Source organism: Tamandua tetradactyla, chromosome 12 (assembly GCF_023851605.1).
Source record: "Tamandua tetradactyla isolate mTamTet1 chromosome 12, mTamTet1.pri, whole genome shotgun sequence".
NCBI classification, from domain to species: domain Eukaryota; kingdom Metazoa; phylum Chordata; class Mammalia; order Pilosa; family Myrmecophagidae; genus Tamandua; species Tamandua tetradactyla.
Window position 1 is genome coordinate 71,654,382 of NC_135338.1, and position 17,276 is coordinate 71,671,657.

The following is a 17,276-nucleotide window of genomic DNA, read 5'->3' on the forward strand; positions in this document are numbered from 1 at the left end:
GATGGAAAGTAGAAGGTTACTAGGCGCAGGGGATGAAGGAAGAGCAGGGAATGGGGAGGAATTAATACATAATGGGTGTAGGGCTTTCATTTGTGGGAATGGGAAAGTTCTGCTAATGGATGGTGGTAAGGGTACTATTACATTGTGAATGTGATTAATCCACTAAATGGTATGCTCAACAGTGGTTGCAATGGGAAAGTTTATGTTGTATGTATGTTTCTACAGTTCTTTTAAAATGTACTAAAAAGACAATAACAATCAAATGCAATAACCCTAGACTGGATCAAATAACGAAGGTCAAAGGGCCCAAAATTACATCATTGGGCCATATGAAAAAAAATGGAATACAGACTGTAAGCTTTACATCAGTATTAAATTTCTTCAATTTGATAACTGAACTTAAAATGGTTATATAAGTGAATATCATTCTTAGGAAATGTACATGAAAATATTAAGTGTTCAAAGAGTATGAGGTATACAAACTACTCTCAAATGTTTACAAAATGGATAGAGATAGATAGATAGATAGATAGATAGATAGATAGGGATGATAGGTAAGTAGGTAGATAGAATGAAATGGCAAATGTGGCAAAATGTTAAGAGTTGGCAAATCTGGATATCTGAGTGGGGGGGTATATTGAGGTTCTCTGTATGGATTTCATATTATTTTTGCAATTGTCATGAATGTTTGAAATTATTTCAAAATAAAAAGGAAAAAATATTTCTTGGGATCAATGACATAAGTTTAAGTTATTAAAAGAGGGTTAATTCTGGCTTTATGCAGGAAGAAAATAAGAATTAGCCTCCGTTGGTAAAGGAAATATGGGTAAAATTCCCATTCAGATTCTAGTCTTTAAAGTCATCCTACTATATGTACAGAATATAAAATAATTTATCTTCGATTTATATCCAAAAAGTAAAAAAAACTTACTTTGTTTTTTTCAGGAAGTGATGATGTCTGAATAACCAGATGAAGCCCACAATTCACCTTAAATTTAAAAATTAAACCATGAGAATGTGTTCTTAATTTAAAGATATATACATATATACACACATATATATACTTTTATTTCCAAAAATAATATCATAAAAATATAACAAAGGATAAAACAATGTTTCTTTTTTGTTTGTTTTTGGCAAATGGACATTTCTGAGGATTTCCTGAAAATAAAATCACAACTAAGAATTAAAGGTTTTACTCTGATTTATTTCTCAAAATGTCGGCAGCAATTTAATCCTCTACCTAGTCCTTCACGCTTTCCACACTTGCCGTTTCAGGTCTAAATATATATCCCAGTGGCACCTGTGAAGGAGATGGAAGTGGCTATCGATAATAAATTTTCTCAGTTAATAATAATAATAATAATAATAATAAAGGAACCGATGATTAAAGAAATTTAAATGATCCCGAGTCTTTCACAGCAGACCAGCTCCACCTTCTGGGAAGCCTAGATCCTAAAAAAGACTTTAAAATACCCATCATCTAATATTAAATACCCGCCCCCGCAAGTGCCTTGGTCCTGTCCACGAAGCTCAGACCTTGGTCAGACAATAGCTTGAGCAAACCCAGTGGTCCAGTTCCCAATAATGTAGGACAAAGCCCATCATATTGGAGAAAGACGCCAGTTAGGAAGGACGATGTGAATGGGAAAAAAGAAGGACCCAAACCTACATTGTTCGCAGTCCGGCCAGACACAGAGCGGTATTTCCCGGGAATCATGGTAGAGATAGTCAAAGATCTGTTCGATCTACCTTCGAGGTGACGCTACAGCAGAGACTCAGAGATCGAAAGGGGTCATCTCCTAGGCAACCCTCTCAGGGATTACCATGGAAACTACAATTTCCGGTCTGGTCCTCTCCCAAATCAACTGGTCGAAGCAGTCATTGTAGTCTCTGATTGTATTTGTGGGATTCCAGTGCACTTCCTAGTCCTATTTTCCCAGCCTCATAAAAACAGAACAAGAGGACTGGGAATAGGATAAAATAGGGAAGGGGCTGGCCTCACCGGTAACTATGACAACAAGCACTTCCGGTCCGTTCCTCTTTATGGCCTACCTCAACGCAACCCGCGCGAAATTTGTATCCCCCTGCCTGTAACCACTTGCTGTAGGGATGCACTGGAGGGAGAAGTAGGCTATCACGGAGCCGGATACTCTTCCATTTGGGTCCCCAGTTCTGCGCTTCCGGCTACTAGAGATAGGGGAAGGAAGGAGGTACGGCCTAGAGGCTGCAGGTGAAGGGGGAACCTGCCTTTGCCAGGCAGCAGCTAGGAGCGTGCGGAGAGCTGGAGGACCAACCTACCCGGTACCAAAAGGGTCAGCAATGCCGGCTGCCCACTGCGGCAACACCACCAAATCCGGGAAGTCGCGGTTTTGCTTCCCCAAGGAGCGGGTGATACGACTGCTGTGCTACCATTTCGTGCCGTACGGCCGCGCGGACTTGTACTGGGGTAATGATCTACCGCTCCGTCATCTGTTCTGTCCGCTTTGCCCTTTATATCTCTTCTTATAATCCAGAAGAACCTGCTGTGCCCACTCGGCAGTGGGTGCCCCCTCCAGCATCTAAGGGGAAAGAAGAGGGAGACCAAGCGGTTCCCGAAAATGGCGGAGAGTTCCAGGCGGCCAGGCAATCTGAGGCTGCCCCAGGTCCAGCCTGTTGTACACCCTGAGCTGGGACGGGGGCTGCGGCTTCACGGGTAAAAGGAAACTCAGGAGGCCCCAGAGGTCGTGGAAGGATCTCTGGACTGAATTCTAGGCTCCTTCACTTCGTGTCACCTTGGTAAAAACACTTCAAGTCCAAAATTTCTGTTTTCTCATCTGTAAGATTAGCAGTGTGGTTTAGAAGTAACCTCCAGGGTCCCAAGTAGCATTAACAATTTTGAATTAAGTGACCTAGTCAATTCCTTCTACCTGCTCCTCCCTCCAAATTCATACGAACAGGCAGACTTGTTCTTTGGAGTATAGAGTCTCCTTCACTCGCTGCTCCAGAGTTTTTAGATAGAAAGAGTTTAATTTCAGCAAATCTCAAGGAATGATGCTTGAAACCGTGTTTCATTAACATATTACCTAAGCTTGAGTAAACATGGATTATACTTGTCAAAGATTGGGGGTGGGATGGGATGCAGAATTACTGATAAAGATAAGGCTTGTTAATAAACCCTTTCCACCCATAAACTTCCCTGTGAACTGCCACCAGTTGCCTTTAAGTTAAATATTTCTAGTGAGCAGAATCTCCCCATCTTGGTCTCTTCTTTTGCCTATTTTTCTAATCCTTATAAGCACTCATTACATTCAGTTTGCACCTGGTTTCTATTACCTTCTTCCCCACTTCCCATCTTTAAGAAGACTTCTCAGCCTTCTTTGTGATAATCAAATTTCAGTCTTATCATTACATGGATTAAATGATGGCTCTTAATTATATCTAAGTGATGTTCATTTCTGTAGATGGGAAGAGTTTACCAAGAAGTCCATCGACCTGGAACTTACTTGGTCTTGAATATGCAAAGGCACTCATAGAATTTTAGAACTGAAGGAAACTTGAGTGGTCTAATCTAGACTCAAAATATTTGCATGCGGAAGCCAGTCAAGGGGGTTAAAATTTAAGGACCTGTAATACTTGCTCTAGGTCTGATTGCCAGACCAATACTTTTTCTGCAATATCCACATGCTTTCTACCTTGGAATGGGTACTTAGGACCCTTTAATGGAATCCTATAATTATTAGGATGAAGAACAAAATTATTAATGCTCTCATGGTCCTGCATGCTGTTTGCCCCTGCCTACCAGGCCAGTTTTATGCAAGGCCACTGTCCCTGTTGCTCACTGTGCACCAGTCATGCTGACCTTTTCAGGTCTTGAACAGACTACGTTCCTTTCTACCAATAAGTCTTTGCTCAGCGGTTCCTTGCAGTACCCTGGGATTATGCCTCTCCCATTCCCCATCAAAAATCCATTTCCTTCAAAAATCAGCTCAAACATTTTTCCCTCTTGAGTCCCTAATTATGTACTCCCATTCTCTTACTGCAATAACACTCACTGTATCATGAAATAATTATGTAGTTTGCTTAATGTCTGTTTTACACATTAGAATGTAAGCTCCAGGAGAGCAAGGATTGTATGTGATTTGTTTACCATTGTATCTCCAGTGCCTAGAACAGTGTTTTGCAGTTTAAGGAGTTCAATAAATATTGTGGAATGATTAAGTGACCAGAAGAACAGTTTTTTGTGTTACAGTAGAGTTTTCCATTCTCTGCTAGTTTCTCTTTTACTGAACTATCTATCAAGACGTCTGCCCTTTCCATGAACCTATTCACCATGGCTACCTATCTAAACTTAAATATAAATATGTAGTAATGTAAATATAATTATGTAGTATGATAATAAATACTAAACATGTGCCTTACACACATCCCTACCCCATTTTTCTTCCCCATAATTATTACCACCTAGTCAAAACTTGGGAGTAGAAAAGTGAGACTAGTGAAACAACTGAAGATTTTATAATATAATAAAAACTAAAAACAGCTAATACTTGAGAAACAAATGCACAATAGATACCAAATCTATTCTCCAATTAGTAAGTATACCCAACCAGCATTTTAACAATACATATTACTTTCAGAGTTATTAGGAAACTATAATTCTAAGTCACTTTAGAAGTATATAAGGTAAAAACAAAACAAGCTCATTTCGAATTGATGGCAATAAATTTTTAGCCTGGTTGGATAGAGAACCCCAATAACATTGCTAACAGTTTGTACCACTTCTGAATCCTTACTCCATTGATATTTTCATTTCCAATCCTACCAAATGACTTGAAATCAAATTTCCAGTCATTCTATAATTGCTACTGCAAGCATTGTCCTGGGTTCTTGGCACTATACCAGTATGAATGTTCCCTACCTTTAGGGAGCTTGAGAAGAGAATAGGGGCTACCTCTAAGGAAGGAAGGAAGTTCTAAGGAGCAACATATACAGTGTGAAATTTTGCCTCATGCCACTATGATTGTTGTTTCTCCTTAACTGTTAATTTTGCCTCCTTGGTTTTTCCTATTTTTAACGGTTTAATTGAAGTATAGCAAATATACAGAAGACTACACAAATCTTAAGTGGGTAGCTCATGAAATGATCAAGATATACTTGTATAAGCACAAACCAGGTCATAGAGATAAGACATTACAACCACTATAGGGGATCTTATATCGCCCCAATCTACAGTCCCCTCCTCCTTCTCAAAGGTAATCAAGTTTATGTTTTTTGAACTTCATGAAAGTGGAATCATGGTGTAAGCATTCTTTTGTGTCTGACTTATTTTATATTTGTGAGATTCATTCATATTGTTGCATATAGCAGTGGTTTGTTTTTATTATCATATAGTATTCCATTGTATGAATATGCCTGAATTTCTTTATCTGTTCTTTTGTTGGATATTTGGGTTGTTACCAGTTTGGCAGTATCATAATAATGCTACTATAAACATTTTGTCTTTTGGTGGTCACAGGTACACACATTTCTGGTGGCATAGATCTAGGATTGCTGGATCATAGGTGGGGATATATTAAACTTTAGTAGATAATGTCAAATAATTTTCTAAAATAGTTGTACCAAATTACACTTGTACCTGCAGCATATGAGAGTTTACATTGTTCCACATTCTTGTCAGTACTTGGAATTGCCAGTTTTTCACATTGGAGTTACATATATTTTGAATACCCTGCTCTAGGAGTTCCTCTTCACTTTTAATGGTATCTTTTGATGTGCTTAAGTTATTAATTTAAATGTAGTCCAGTTTTCCCAATCATTTTTTACTAATTACCAGTTTACCAATAATTTATATGTAATTCTTAAAAACATTCTATTTATTTTCTAGAAACCTTATTGTTTTTACTTTCCACATTTAGATCTACAATCCGTTTGGAAGTGATTTTTTTATATGATGTGAGGTTTTGTTCAAGTTTCACTTTTTCTCCTCCTGCAGGTACCTGATTGACTCTGGACCTTGCGTTGAAAAAGCTAGTATTTCATCATTGCCCTGCAGTGTGAACTTGGTCATGAATAAAGTGACCATATACACTCAGGTCTGTTTCCGCATTTTTGTGTCTTTGTACAATCCAAATTTTTGTCTGTGGTAAATGTATTATTATTATAAAGGGAATCTCCATTTTACCAGACATACATCTATTTTGTAAAGAAACATTCTTATTCTAAACTTTTATAATGCTTGGCTTAGAAGAGGATATCGCCAGTGGAAACTGATCATAATTCTTTAGACATAAATAAGGGAAAGCCCGTTAAATTTTTATTTGAAAACTTAATGATATTCGGTGTAATTATTTATAAAGGAACTCTTCACAAAATTTCTCCAACTTGGATATTGATAATCTGTGGTACAGCAACCAACCAAAGATGCCTATTAAAACATTTTTTCAGTAGTCTAAAGGCAGTTACTACTACCAAAACTGGGCAAATTGCAAAATGTCTTAATTTGTTTTTCATTTCTCTATTACTTACTAGCGTCTCTTCCCAGGCACTCTTTTCTTTTCCAAATGTCTTTTCTTACCCTCTACCACAAAACGTCTAACATAATGGATTATGTTACCCAAATCCTCCTTTCTATCATTTACTATCCCCTTAATCCTTCCCCCACAAATTGAAATTTCCATTTCCATTTCACAGTGTAATTTTTCTCAGAAGGTATTAAAGCCAATCAAATTATCTTATTAAAGGATTTCTCTTTAAGGCCTAAAAGGCTGATAATTAGGTTTTCTGTAACAATGCTACTATTATGACATTCATTAGTTTAAAACTCCCACCTTTTGATTGTAGGAAAAACAAAATAATGAGCTGTAAGCAAATAACTTAACTTACAGATTTCTGCTGACCAGATGCTTAGCAATTTGTGGTATACGGGTAGTAAAAACAGTATAGCAGAAGGCTCAAGAGTTTGGATTGGGGAGCCAGTTTGCCTTAGTTTAAATTTCAACCCTACTAATAATGTGACCTTGTAATGTATTAGCTATACTATCTCATTACTTGTAACTTTGGAAAGACAAAATTATAGAAGATAAACTTATCTTTGATATAATTCTCTGATTTATATTTTCAGATTACATATGAAAATGAAGTTATGCAAACACAGGTCGATTTTAATAATCTATAAAAATGTCACTTCAGTACCTACTCACTGAAGAAGGCCCAGTGCATAAAAGTACACACATTTCCCTGAAAAGGCCTCCTCACCATAGTGTCGGTATGTTTTGACTCTTCAATTGATTAACTGATTGAATTGATGTTTCGGACAGGAAGGATGTATGAAAAGCAAGGTCTAAAATAGGTGCTTGTATTTGTTCTCTCTGAAGTATTCAGGCCAAAGTGAAAGTATTTGGGAAACAAGTGTGTACTGCAAATACTCCAACAGATGAATCGTGGTCTAGAACTGCTTCTCTTTAACATTTACCCCAGTGATTCAGAAACAGATACAGACTGGAATATCAAGAGTGAACAGAATGATTTGTCTTATATAGCTATGCAGGTGAAAGAAGAAATATTAAAAACACAACATCAAATGCTTTGATAGGCTATAGATTTTCAAATATTTGTTCACATATTTATGTCTTTTCTCTTGTAAATCTAACACATCAAAATAATTTGAAAGTTGAGAATCAGCAAAATTTATTTAGCTCTAAAGCAAAAATTTGCCTGTCTGTCAAGATAATGGAGAAAATCCTGCCACACATCTTCCCACCGCCTACTTTTACCTTTTGTTCTTTTTATCCTTCTGTTGGAAACCAGGTTGTAAAACAAACACCACAACAGCAACACATTTCCGGATCAAGATAAAATATTGAATATTTAAGCATAGTTCAGAAGCAACAATTGCATGGGACTTACTTGACATTCACAAGTTGGAAAGTTACCTTCAAATAATTTGAAGGTAAAGAGCAGTAAAAGTGAGCACAGCCAAGCTAATAGTATTAAGTGATTTGGGATTGAAGCCAAGACGTTTACCCTTGATTATTTATTTTTTGTTATTTTTTTTTTTAGTTTGTTTGTTTATAACCTGATCTATGGATCAGTCCCTCTAAACATTTCTGGTGGAGGTAGGCTCTTACAGAAATTTTTGAAGGGAGTCAATTTAAAAAGAGTTTCATTTACTTAAATTACCTTGTTATTGAAATCTATTTGTATCCATTCCTACTGTAACACATTATCAGGCTTGATTATACATTGGAATTATTAACATGCAAAAAAATTATATTTCTAACACATCAATTTTTCCTCTGTCAGCATTATGCTACTGAATTCTACATTTGGGAAATAAGCATGTGAAACTTACCTTCTCCATCTGCCATTCACTAGGAAAACTTCCCTGGCAGTTTTGTAAATTTGTTGCAGTGGTTTCTGAGACACCTACTATAACTCTGATCTTCTATTGATAATAAAAATAAATGTCCATTTTACACCTCACATGTCTTATTAGTTCTGCACAATTGGAAGAACATAAGTGCATTTTATCCTCAAGGGTTTAAATAATTATACCAAAGGGATTTTTTTCCAAAATTAATTTCAGGTCTGACTTAATTTGAACAGTGTAATTTTAATAAAAAGAATAATAAATTCTATTAATAGGAATTGTGAGCCTGAACAATGATTGTATAAACATATATCAATCATCATCATTATTATTATTATTATTATTGCTGCTGCTTTGACTTAGATTTGAGATGCCTGTTATGTGTTTTAAGAGAACATTGTGTTTTTTAATTAGGCATTGAAATCTTCTGAAGCTAAATACTATCAACAAACATATATTGTCTCTTGAGCTCTGAAATAGCCTGTCTCCTTAATTCAAATGATAATTCATCCCCAAACTCATCATGACTTACTCTCATTTCTACATGTTAATTTGATAGCTACAGCAACTCCACTTTTTAAAACTATTTACTTAGTTTTTTTCTCCCACAAATTGATAACTTATACTTGATTCATTGATTACATAATTTTACAATGTATTGTATAATGTTTCACTCCCCCAGAGTAAAATGAAATACTGACTTTATTTTAAAGTAAATATAACAACTTTATAGTTTACATAATACTGTTTTTTGCCATAAATATTTTCAGTTATCTTCTTTTATTGCCAGATGAGTTTATTGGGAGACAAAGTTGTATTTACCTCAACACCTCTTATGTCACATTTCATTTATTTATTCAATAAATGTTTATTGAACATATACCCTGTACTAGATAACTGTTTTAGATACTAAGGATGCATTGGTCAAAAAGACAAAAACTCTGCCTTCTTGGAGCTCACATATTAGGGGGCAGAGCCAGAAAGTATACAAGGAAATGAACAGTTAATTTAAAAAGTGATTAGTGCTTTGAAGAAAATAAAGTCTGATAGGATGATAGAATATAATTGGTCAGGGGAAAAGGGTTTGCTGGGAGTTCTTTTAGATAGGGTGATCACAAAGGCCTCTCTGAGTAGATGGGACATGATCAGAAACTAAATGATGATTTACAAGAAGAAATAGAAAATCTGAATAAACCTCTCTCTCAAAGAAGTTGAATTTGTGATTAGACTTCTTTCCATGAAGAAAACTCTAAGCCAAGATGATCTCATGTGTAAGTTCTCACAAACATATAAGAAAGAATAGTAAGGGGGAAGGGCAAAATGGTGGCTTAGTGAGGTGTGGAATTTAGTTTGTCCTCTAGAACAGCTAGTAAATAGGCAGAAGCAGTGCAGAACAACTTCTGGGGCCACATCAGTGACCAGACACAGCATACACCAGTCTGGACCAGGTGGACCAGATGAGACCTGACACAGAACTAGAGAGTCTGCTGAAATTAAAGGCACCATATCACTTTACACTGGTAGGAAGCCATGGGCAGACAAGTGACACATGCTGAGCAGGTTAGGAAAAGCACAGAGTCTAAAGGCTTCATAGGCAAGTCTAACAACTTGCTGGGTCTCACCTGCAGGGAAAACAGATGCTGGCGACTCTTTCCTCCTGAGACTTGGGCCTGTCTGGTCTGGAAAAATCTGACTGGGGTCTATATCTGAGGAGACCCTCCTAAAAAAAAAAAAAAAAAAGGCTCCATATAGGCAAAGCAAGAAACAAAAAAACAAAAACTAAAAATTTCTGATCACTTAAACAGAACCTATGCTAGCAGTCTAGATTAATGTTATGTTAATAACTGAATGTTAAAGAGCAGATTAAGAACAAAGTTATTCAGCAAGAAAATCCTAGGTGAAAGAGTGAAAACAACTTCCAGACTAAACTAATTAAGGAAATCAAATGCCTTGACACCAGCAAAAAATAATGAGTCACACTAAGAAAATCAAAGATATGGCCCAGTCAAAGGAATAAACCAGCAATTCAAATGAGATACAGAAGTTGAAACAGCCAATTCAGGATGTTTGAACAGACAGGAAAATCTCATCAAAAAATCAAATCAATGAGTTGAGGGAAGATATAAAGAAGACATTGTGTGAATAAAAAGAACTCGAAAGTTTGAAAAGTCAAATCACAGAACTTGTGGGAGTGAGAGGTACAATAGAAGAGTTAAAAAAAAAAAAAGCAATGGAAACCTACAATGATAAATTTGAAGAGGCAGAAGAAAGGATTAATGAACTAGAGGACTGGACATCCGAAATCCAACACACAAAAGAAAATACAGGGAAAAGAATGGAAAAATATGAGCAGGGTCTCAGGAAATTGCATGACAACATGAAGTGCACAAATATATGTGTTGCAGTTGTCTCAGAAGGAGACAAGAATGGAAGAGGAGGAGAAAGACTACTGGAGGAAATATTCACTGAAAATTTCCCATCTCTTAAGAAAGACACAAAATTACAGATCCAAGAAGTGCAGCAAACCCTGAACAGAATACATCCAAATAGACATACTCCCAGACACTTACTAATCAGGTTGTCAGATGTCAAAGAGAAAGAGAATTTTGAAAGCAGCAAGAAAAAAGCAATCCATCACACACAAGGGAAGCCCAATCCAACTACGTGTGGATTTCTCAGCAGAAACCATGGAGGTGAAAAGGCAGTGGTTTGATGTATCTAAGATTCTTAATGAGAAAAACTCCTGAACAAGAATTCTATATCCAGCAAAATTGTACTACAAAAATGAAGGGGAAATTAAAATATTTTCAAACAAACAATCACTGAGAGAATTTGTGACTAATAGACCAGCTCTGAAAGAAATACTAAAGGGAGCACTACAGGCAGATAGGAAAAGGCAGGAAAGAGAGAGCTGGAGAAGAGTGTAGAAATGAAGATTATCAGTACAGGTAAAAAGAGGAAAAAAAAATAGATATGACATATAAAATCCAAAAGACAAAAATCCTAGAAGAAAGTACTGCCTTTACAGTAATAACATTAAATGTTAATGGATTAAACTCCCCAATCAAAAGACATAGAGTGGCAGAATTATTTAAAAATAGGACCCACCTATATGCGATCTACAGGAGACTCATTTTAGACCCATGGACAAAAATAGGTTGAAAGTGAAAGGTTGGGAAAAAATATTTCATGCAAACAACAATCAGAAAAGAGCAGGAGTAGCTATACTAATATCCAACAAATTAGACTTCAAATGTAAAATAATTAAAAGAGACAAAGAAGGATACTATGCATTAATAAAAGGAACAATTCAACAAGAAGACATAACAATCATAAATATTTATGCACCGAGCCAGAGTGCTCCAAAGTACATGAGGCAAACTCTGATAACACTGAAGGAACAAATAGACACATCTACCATAATAGCTGGAGATTTCAATTCCCCACTCTCATCAATGGATACAACATCTAGACAGAGCATCAATAAAGAAAGAGAATTTGAATAATATGGTAAATGAACTAGACTTAACAGACATTTACAGAGCATTACACCCCACAACAGCAGGATACACATCTTTCTTAAGTGCTCATGGGTCATTCTTAAGGATAGACTATATGCTAGATCACAAAGCAAGTGTCAATAAATTTTAAAGATTGAAATCATACAAAACACTTTCTCAGATCATAACAGAAAGAAATTGGAAATCAATAATAGGCAGAGGACCAGAAAATTCACAAATATATGGACCCTAAACAACACAGTCTTAAACAACCTGTGAGTCAAAGAAGAAATTACAAGAGAAATCCATAAATATCTTGAGGCAAATGGCAAGTGAAAATGAAAACACAACATATCAAAATTTATGAGATGCAACAGAGGCAGTGCTAAGAGGGAATTTTATTGCCTTAAGTGCCTATATTAAAAAAAGAAGAAACAGAATTCCTAAAACACTGGGGTTTCAAAGAAAGAGTTTATTACTAGGTGTGTAGTAGGAAAGCAAATGGCCTAGTCCCAAAATATGTGTCCATGAACTGCAATAATTCTGATAGTTTTACTAGAGGAAAAGATGGGCACAGTTTAAGATAATGAGTACAGTGGCCCCATATGATGTAATTAGAGGTGATCTAATTATTGAGCAGGCATAGATTGATTACATGCTTAGAGAACTACATAAGAAAACGGTGGAATGAGATATAGATGACTTGTAGGTTAAAGTATAAGCTACTGCACATGTCCAGCAGGCCCACTTTGGTTAGATCCAGTCTCAGTCATCAAGATAACTTTGGACTTTGGGTTGGTTAATCCGAGGCTGATACAAGACCCTTCATTAGTAAACATTAGCGGCTGTCTTTAGTAATTGCAAGACCCTAAAGTTGAAAAGCTGGATAACTACGTACAAATGAAGGTTAATCACAAGTTTTTACAATCAATGGGGCATAAAATAATGGTTATGCAATCATTATTAGAGATCAAGGAAGATGGATTACAATTTAGAGATTTCAGGAATTTCCCTTTGTCTACTCCAGTACACCAGGGAGCAAAAAGGAGTATCTATATAATGATTCTGCAATCAAAATCATCCCTTAAATCCTGATTTCTCACTTACAATATTATAAGAAAATAAATTACAAATATTATTTATGAACATTGATGCAAATGTCTTTAAACAATTGGCAAATCACATCCAGGAATATATTATAAGAAGAATATATTACTGAATCATTATATAAATGTTTCTTTTGCTTTTGGGATTTTGGAGTAGACAAAGGAAAGCACCCAGAAGCCCTGAACTATAATTAAGCTGTTTTGGACATCTGGAGGGATTGTAAAAAAGCCCTTCTCTTTTACCTAATGCCTGAGTGACTATGAGAACTGTACCCCGCAATCTGGTTAGTCTCTTATAAACCTCAATGCTAAGGAAAATGACCATTAACTAGCTGGAGTCCCTTAAGTTTGTAAATTACATCCTCTGGGCTCTGCCAATTGAATATAGATAGCTTTGCCTTCTTATGTTAACCTATGCTTAACAATGTTTACTTTTCTTCCACCATTGAAGTATAACATAGCACCTGTCAACTTATGTTAGCATTGTTTTCTTTCCTATTTTGAACTTACTATTAACACTATTGTCTTGTCTGCTTTGAATTTACTATCTGAAATAACCTCATCTCCCCTTGTTAGAATTCCTAAAAATCTTGAATCCCCTTTGTTCAGGGAGACAGATTTTGGGCTATTATGCTGTCTTCTTTCCTGCTGCACGTGTGGTAATAGACTCTTTCTCTCTTTGAAACCCTGGTGTTTCCTGAATTGGTTATTGAGTGCATTGGGCAGAAGAATCCATGGCCTTTATCCAGGGACAACATTAAGAGAACAAAGGAGAAATGTCATCTGATCATCTTATTAGATTCAGACAGAACATTTGACAAAAGTCAACATCCATTCATTATAACTCAGCAAATTACAAAGAGAAAGAGCTTTCACAACCTGAAAAATGGCATTCATGAATTATATACAGAGAATATCATTTAATGTTCAAAGACTGAATACTCTGTCCCTAAGACCAGGAATAAGGTAATGGTGTCTTCTATATTTCTATTCAAAATTGTACTGAAGATCCTAATTAGTGCAACAAAGGCAAAAAAAAAAAAAATCCCACAAAGAATAAAGACATATGGGGTTAAAATAAAGAAATAAAACGATCTGTATTCAGAGATGATCCAATCACATACATAGAAATTCTGAAGGAATCTATTAAAAAGCTACTAGAATCGTTAAGTGCCTTTGGCAAGGTCAATATGCAAAAATCAGCTGTATCTGTGAGGAAGATCACAGACACCTGTTAAACAACCATCACCTAGACCTCACCTACCCTCATTTCCTTCTCTGGGAAATGACAAATGCATGCTAAACTGCCATCCTCTATTGGACCTTCTGCTACCTGTACCTCCTTTTTCTATTCTGTGCTATTCAACAACCTGGATTTGAAGATACTAAGTCTCCTGAAAAGTCCTGGCCTTTCTGATGCTTATCAGAACAGGCATTCTCAGTGGCAGGACCCCTTTCCTTTGAGGTGGAGGAAAATCCACACAAAAACAGTATAGATTTGTCTCTCTTCTTTGATGCGGAGTGGAGGTTTGGAGATGCCATCTGTTGTCCCTGATCCAGAGCAATTTTGGGCCACCCTGGAGACCAGCCATGATGGGACTCCTTCCCCTGTTCTTTTAGACTCTTTGTGCTGTGTAAGAGACAAAGAGATTATTTTCTTTTCAGGACTCCTTATTCTATGCAAGTAATAAAGGGATCATTTGCTGAAAGTTTCTGTTGTGCCCTGAACCTGTGTTCCCACAAGGCACTGCTGTGGCAACTCACTCCACAGTGAGTTATCTAATTACTGTCAATAACAGTTGGAAAATGAAATAAACACTCAATACCGGTTATAATATGGAAATTCAAAGGATTGGAATAACAAAGTACTGGAACCCTCATACATTGCTGTGGGAATGTAAAATATCATGACCACTTTGGAAAACAGTTTAGTAAACTTTTTTTTGTATGCTGTATGGCAGGGTCTCATTTCATTGTTTTTCCATGTGAGTAGCCTGTTGCACCATTTTGTCGAATTTTGTTTGTTTGTTTTTTGTTGATTTCTTTGGGAGTTGCATGGGCAGGGAATTGAACTGGGCCTCCTGCATGGCAGACAAGAATTCTACCACTGAACTACCCTCGTACCTTCACTTTAGTAAACATTTATAAAAGTAAACATACCCTCATGTCTTTCAACCAAGCAATTCTACTTGGTATTTACCCAAGAGAAATGAAAATATATGTGTGCAGAAGGACTTTTACAGGAATGTTCCTAAGAGGCAAAACCTGAAAACTACCCAATTTCCCATCAACAGGTGCATGGATAAGCAAAATTATAGTATATCTAAGCAATAAAATTCTCTCAGCAATAAAACAACAATTATATACATAACCAACATGGATGAATTTCAAAAGCATTTGCTAAGTGAAAAAAATCCAGACTCAGCCAAGAGTACATACTCTTATGTTTCCATTTGTATGAAATTCTAGAAAGGGAAAGCTTATCTATAGGGACGGAAAGCAAATCAGTGGTTGCCTAGGGTAAGGGCAACAGGAACACTCCCTGCAAAGGGGCACAAGAAAACTTTTGAGGGTGATAAGAATGTTTTATATCCTGATGTGATGATATTTACATTGGTATATACAGTTGTAGTTGTCAAACTCATCAAACTTACCCTGAAAATGGGTACATTTTGTTGTGTATAAATTATACCGTTTATAAAGTGATTAAGGAAAAGAAATAATATATGCCAATTGCCAAATGACTCATACAAACAATAAATTCTGTAGTTTTTAAACAAAAAAAAAATGTGTACTTTTCCGTGACAGGAATAGAATTCTAATGACCTTTTAAGGATAGTAAAGATATATATATATAAATGCTATTTAAAAAAAGAAGAAATTGCATGCAAAGGGAAAGTCAACACAGGCATAAATGCAGAAAGATCAGAGGATGGGTGGGTTAGAAGGACAGTGGCATCATTAGATTGAAGGCAGAAAGAGAGTAGTGGGAGATTCAGATGGAAAGGAAGAGATAGGCTAAAGGCAGAATGTGGCCAGAACAAGAATTATGATCTTTATCCTCTGGGCATTGAATGACCTTTTAGGATTGGGGGGGGGGGGGAGGAAAGTAGGGTAGGCAGGCAAATCTAGAGCATTGCACAGGAAGAATAGGAAAGGAGAGGATATATTAGGGTTAAATGATGCGCTTTTGTGACAGTCTGGCTTGAGTTGATTTTAAATGATTGACCCGGAGTGGGGAAAGGCAAAGAAGAATGAAGGAAATTGAAAGGGGAAAACTGACTAGACATGAGGACTAATTTAGACACTAGATTTGTGAGCCAGGAAAGAATAAAAAATGACTGAGTTTTCAGTCTGGTTAACTAAAAATGGCAGCACCATTCACAGAAATGAGGAGCCAGTGTGGGAGAAAGGTGCTGATTTCAGTTTTAGGAGTCAGTTGCCTGAGAAACCTACAGTGAAGCCTACCTACCCTTACAGATGAAATGTCACTGCATGCCATCAAAGCACAGCATGTTTAGCCCCTCATAGGATGTATCACATGGTCTTGTAATGACAATTTGTTTATCTTCCCCAATTATCTCTGTACAACTTGTAGGTAAGGATTATCTTTTTCTAGTATTCCCATTACCAAGCACTGCTCTGAGGGTGTTACATATGTGCTTGTCATGTAGCTTATAAGTATTTGCTAAATGAATATTGAATATTGAGTGTAAGAGGATAATGGAACAGGAAAGTGGATATATTTCTCAGGCAATTGGAGTGGTGAAGCATGGAGATGTAGTCTGGGGAGGCATTTACATAAAACTGATAGTTGATAAAGAATCCCTAAAAGGAAGTGCTCATAAACCTCCTGTGATACTTGATGTCTTCATTACTTACCTGGCTAAGTTGCTGCAAAATGAGAAGCAAGAGAAACCAAGGAAACCCATACAAATTTGTATTATCCATGAACTGAATCAACAACTTCTGAATATTCAGGAGTTGGCCTTGCAGATAATTGGCCCAAAAGGATTTCTGTCTGCCATTTGATGCTTGCATCTTCCCTTTCAGAACCAAGCAAAATAAAGCAGGAACATTTGAGAAAGTGGGAGAAAAAATTCTGGGAAGATGGCAATAGCCTGGATAGATCTTTTCATCTGCTCCCTTCACCCTGGCTTAATAGTGGGGTTTGAATCTAGATTTTACCACTTATCAGCCAGAGCATGGAAAATTTTATTTGACCCCTCTGGATTAAGTCTGCTCATCTGCAAAACTGCGCTTTTAGTTCATCACCATATTTTTTTAACTTTTTTTATTGTATAATATAACATATATACA

The 17,276-nt window shown here is 36.4% G+C and overlaps 2 protein-coding genes across 7 annotated transcripts in view; one reads left to right on the forward strand and one right to left on the reverse strand.

Moving 5' to 3' along the window:
* The window catches only part of LRRC49 (leucine rich repeat containing 49), a 232,375-nt gene extending 230,329 nt beyond the window's left edge, over positions 1–2,046 (reverse strand). For 3 of the 6 annotated variants that reach the window (XM_077123900.1, XM_077123902.1, XM_077123899.1), the window contains exons 1-2: positions 1,673–2,043; positions 932–988 (exon numbers count right to left, since the gene is read on the reverse strand). In XM_077123900.1, coding sequence (XP_076980015.1) covers positions 932–988; positions 1,673–1,720 — 105 coding nt within the window. In that variant the 5' untranslated portion in view covers positions 1,721–2,043. Of the gene's footprint in view, positions 1–931; positions 989–1,672 lie in introns of those variants that run through there. The other 3 variants (XM_077123903.1, XM_077123904.1, XM_077123901.1) reach the window with 3 other exon arrangements.
* On the forward strand, positions 1,685–7,615 carry THAP10 (THAP domain containing 10). Its single transcript, XM_077123911.1, is given in 7 exon segments — positions 1,685–2,457; positions 2,459–2,695; positions 7,103–7,149; positions 7,151–7,180; positions 7,182–7,250; positions 7,356–7,436; positions 7,438–7,615. Coding segments are annotated over 7 exon segments (732 nt in total). The 5' UTR covers positions 1,685–2,322; the 3' UTR covers positions 7,571–7,615.
* The last annotated feature ends 9,661 nt before the right edge of the window (positions 7,616–17,276 follow it).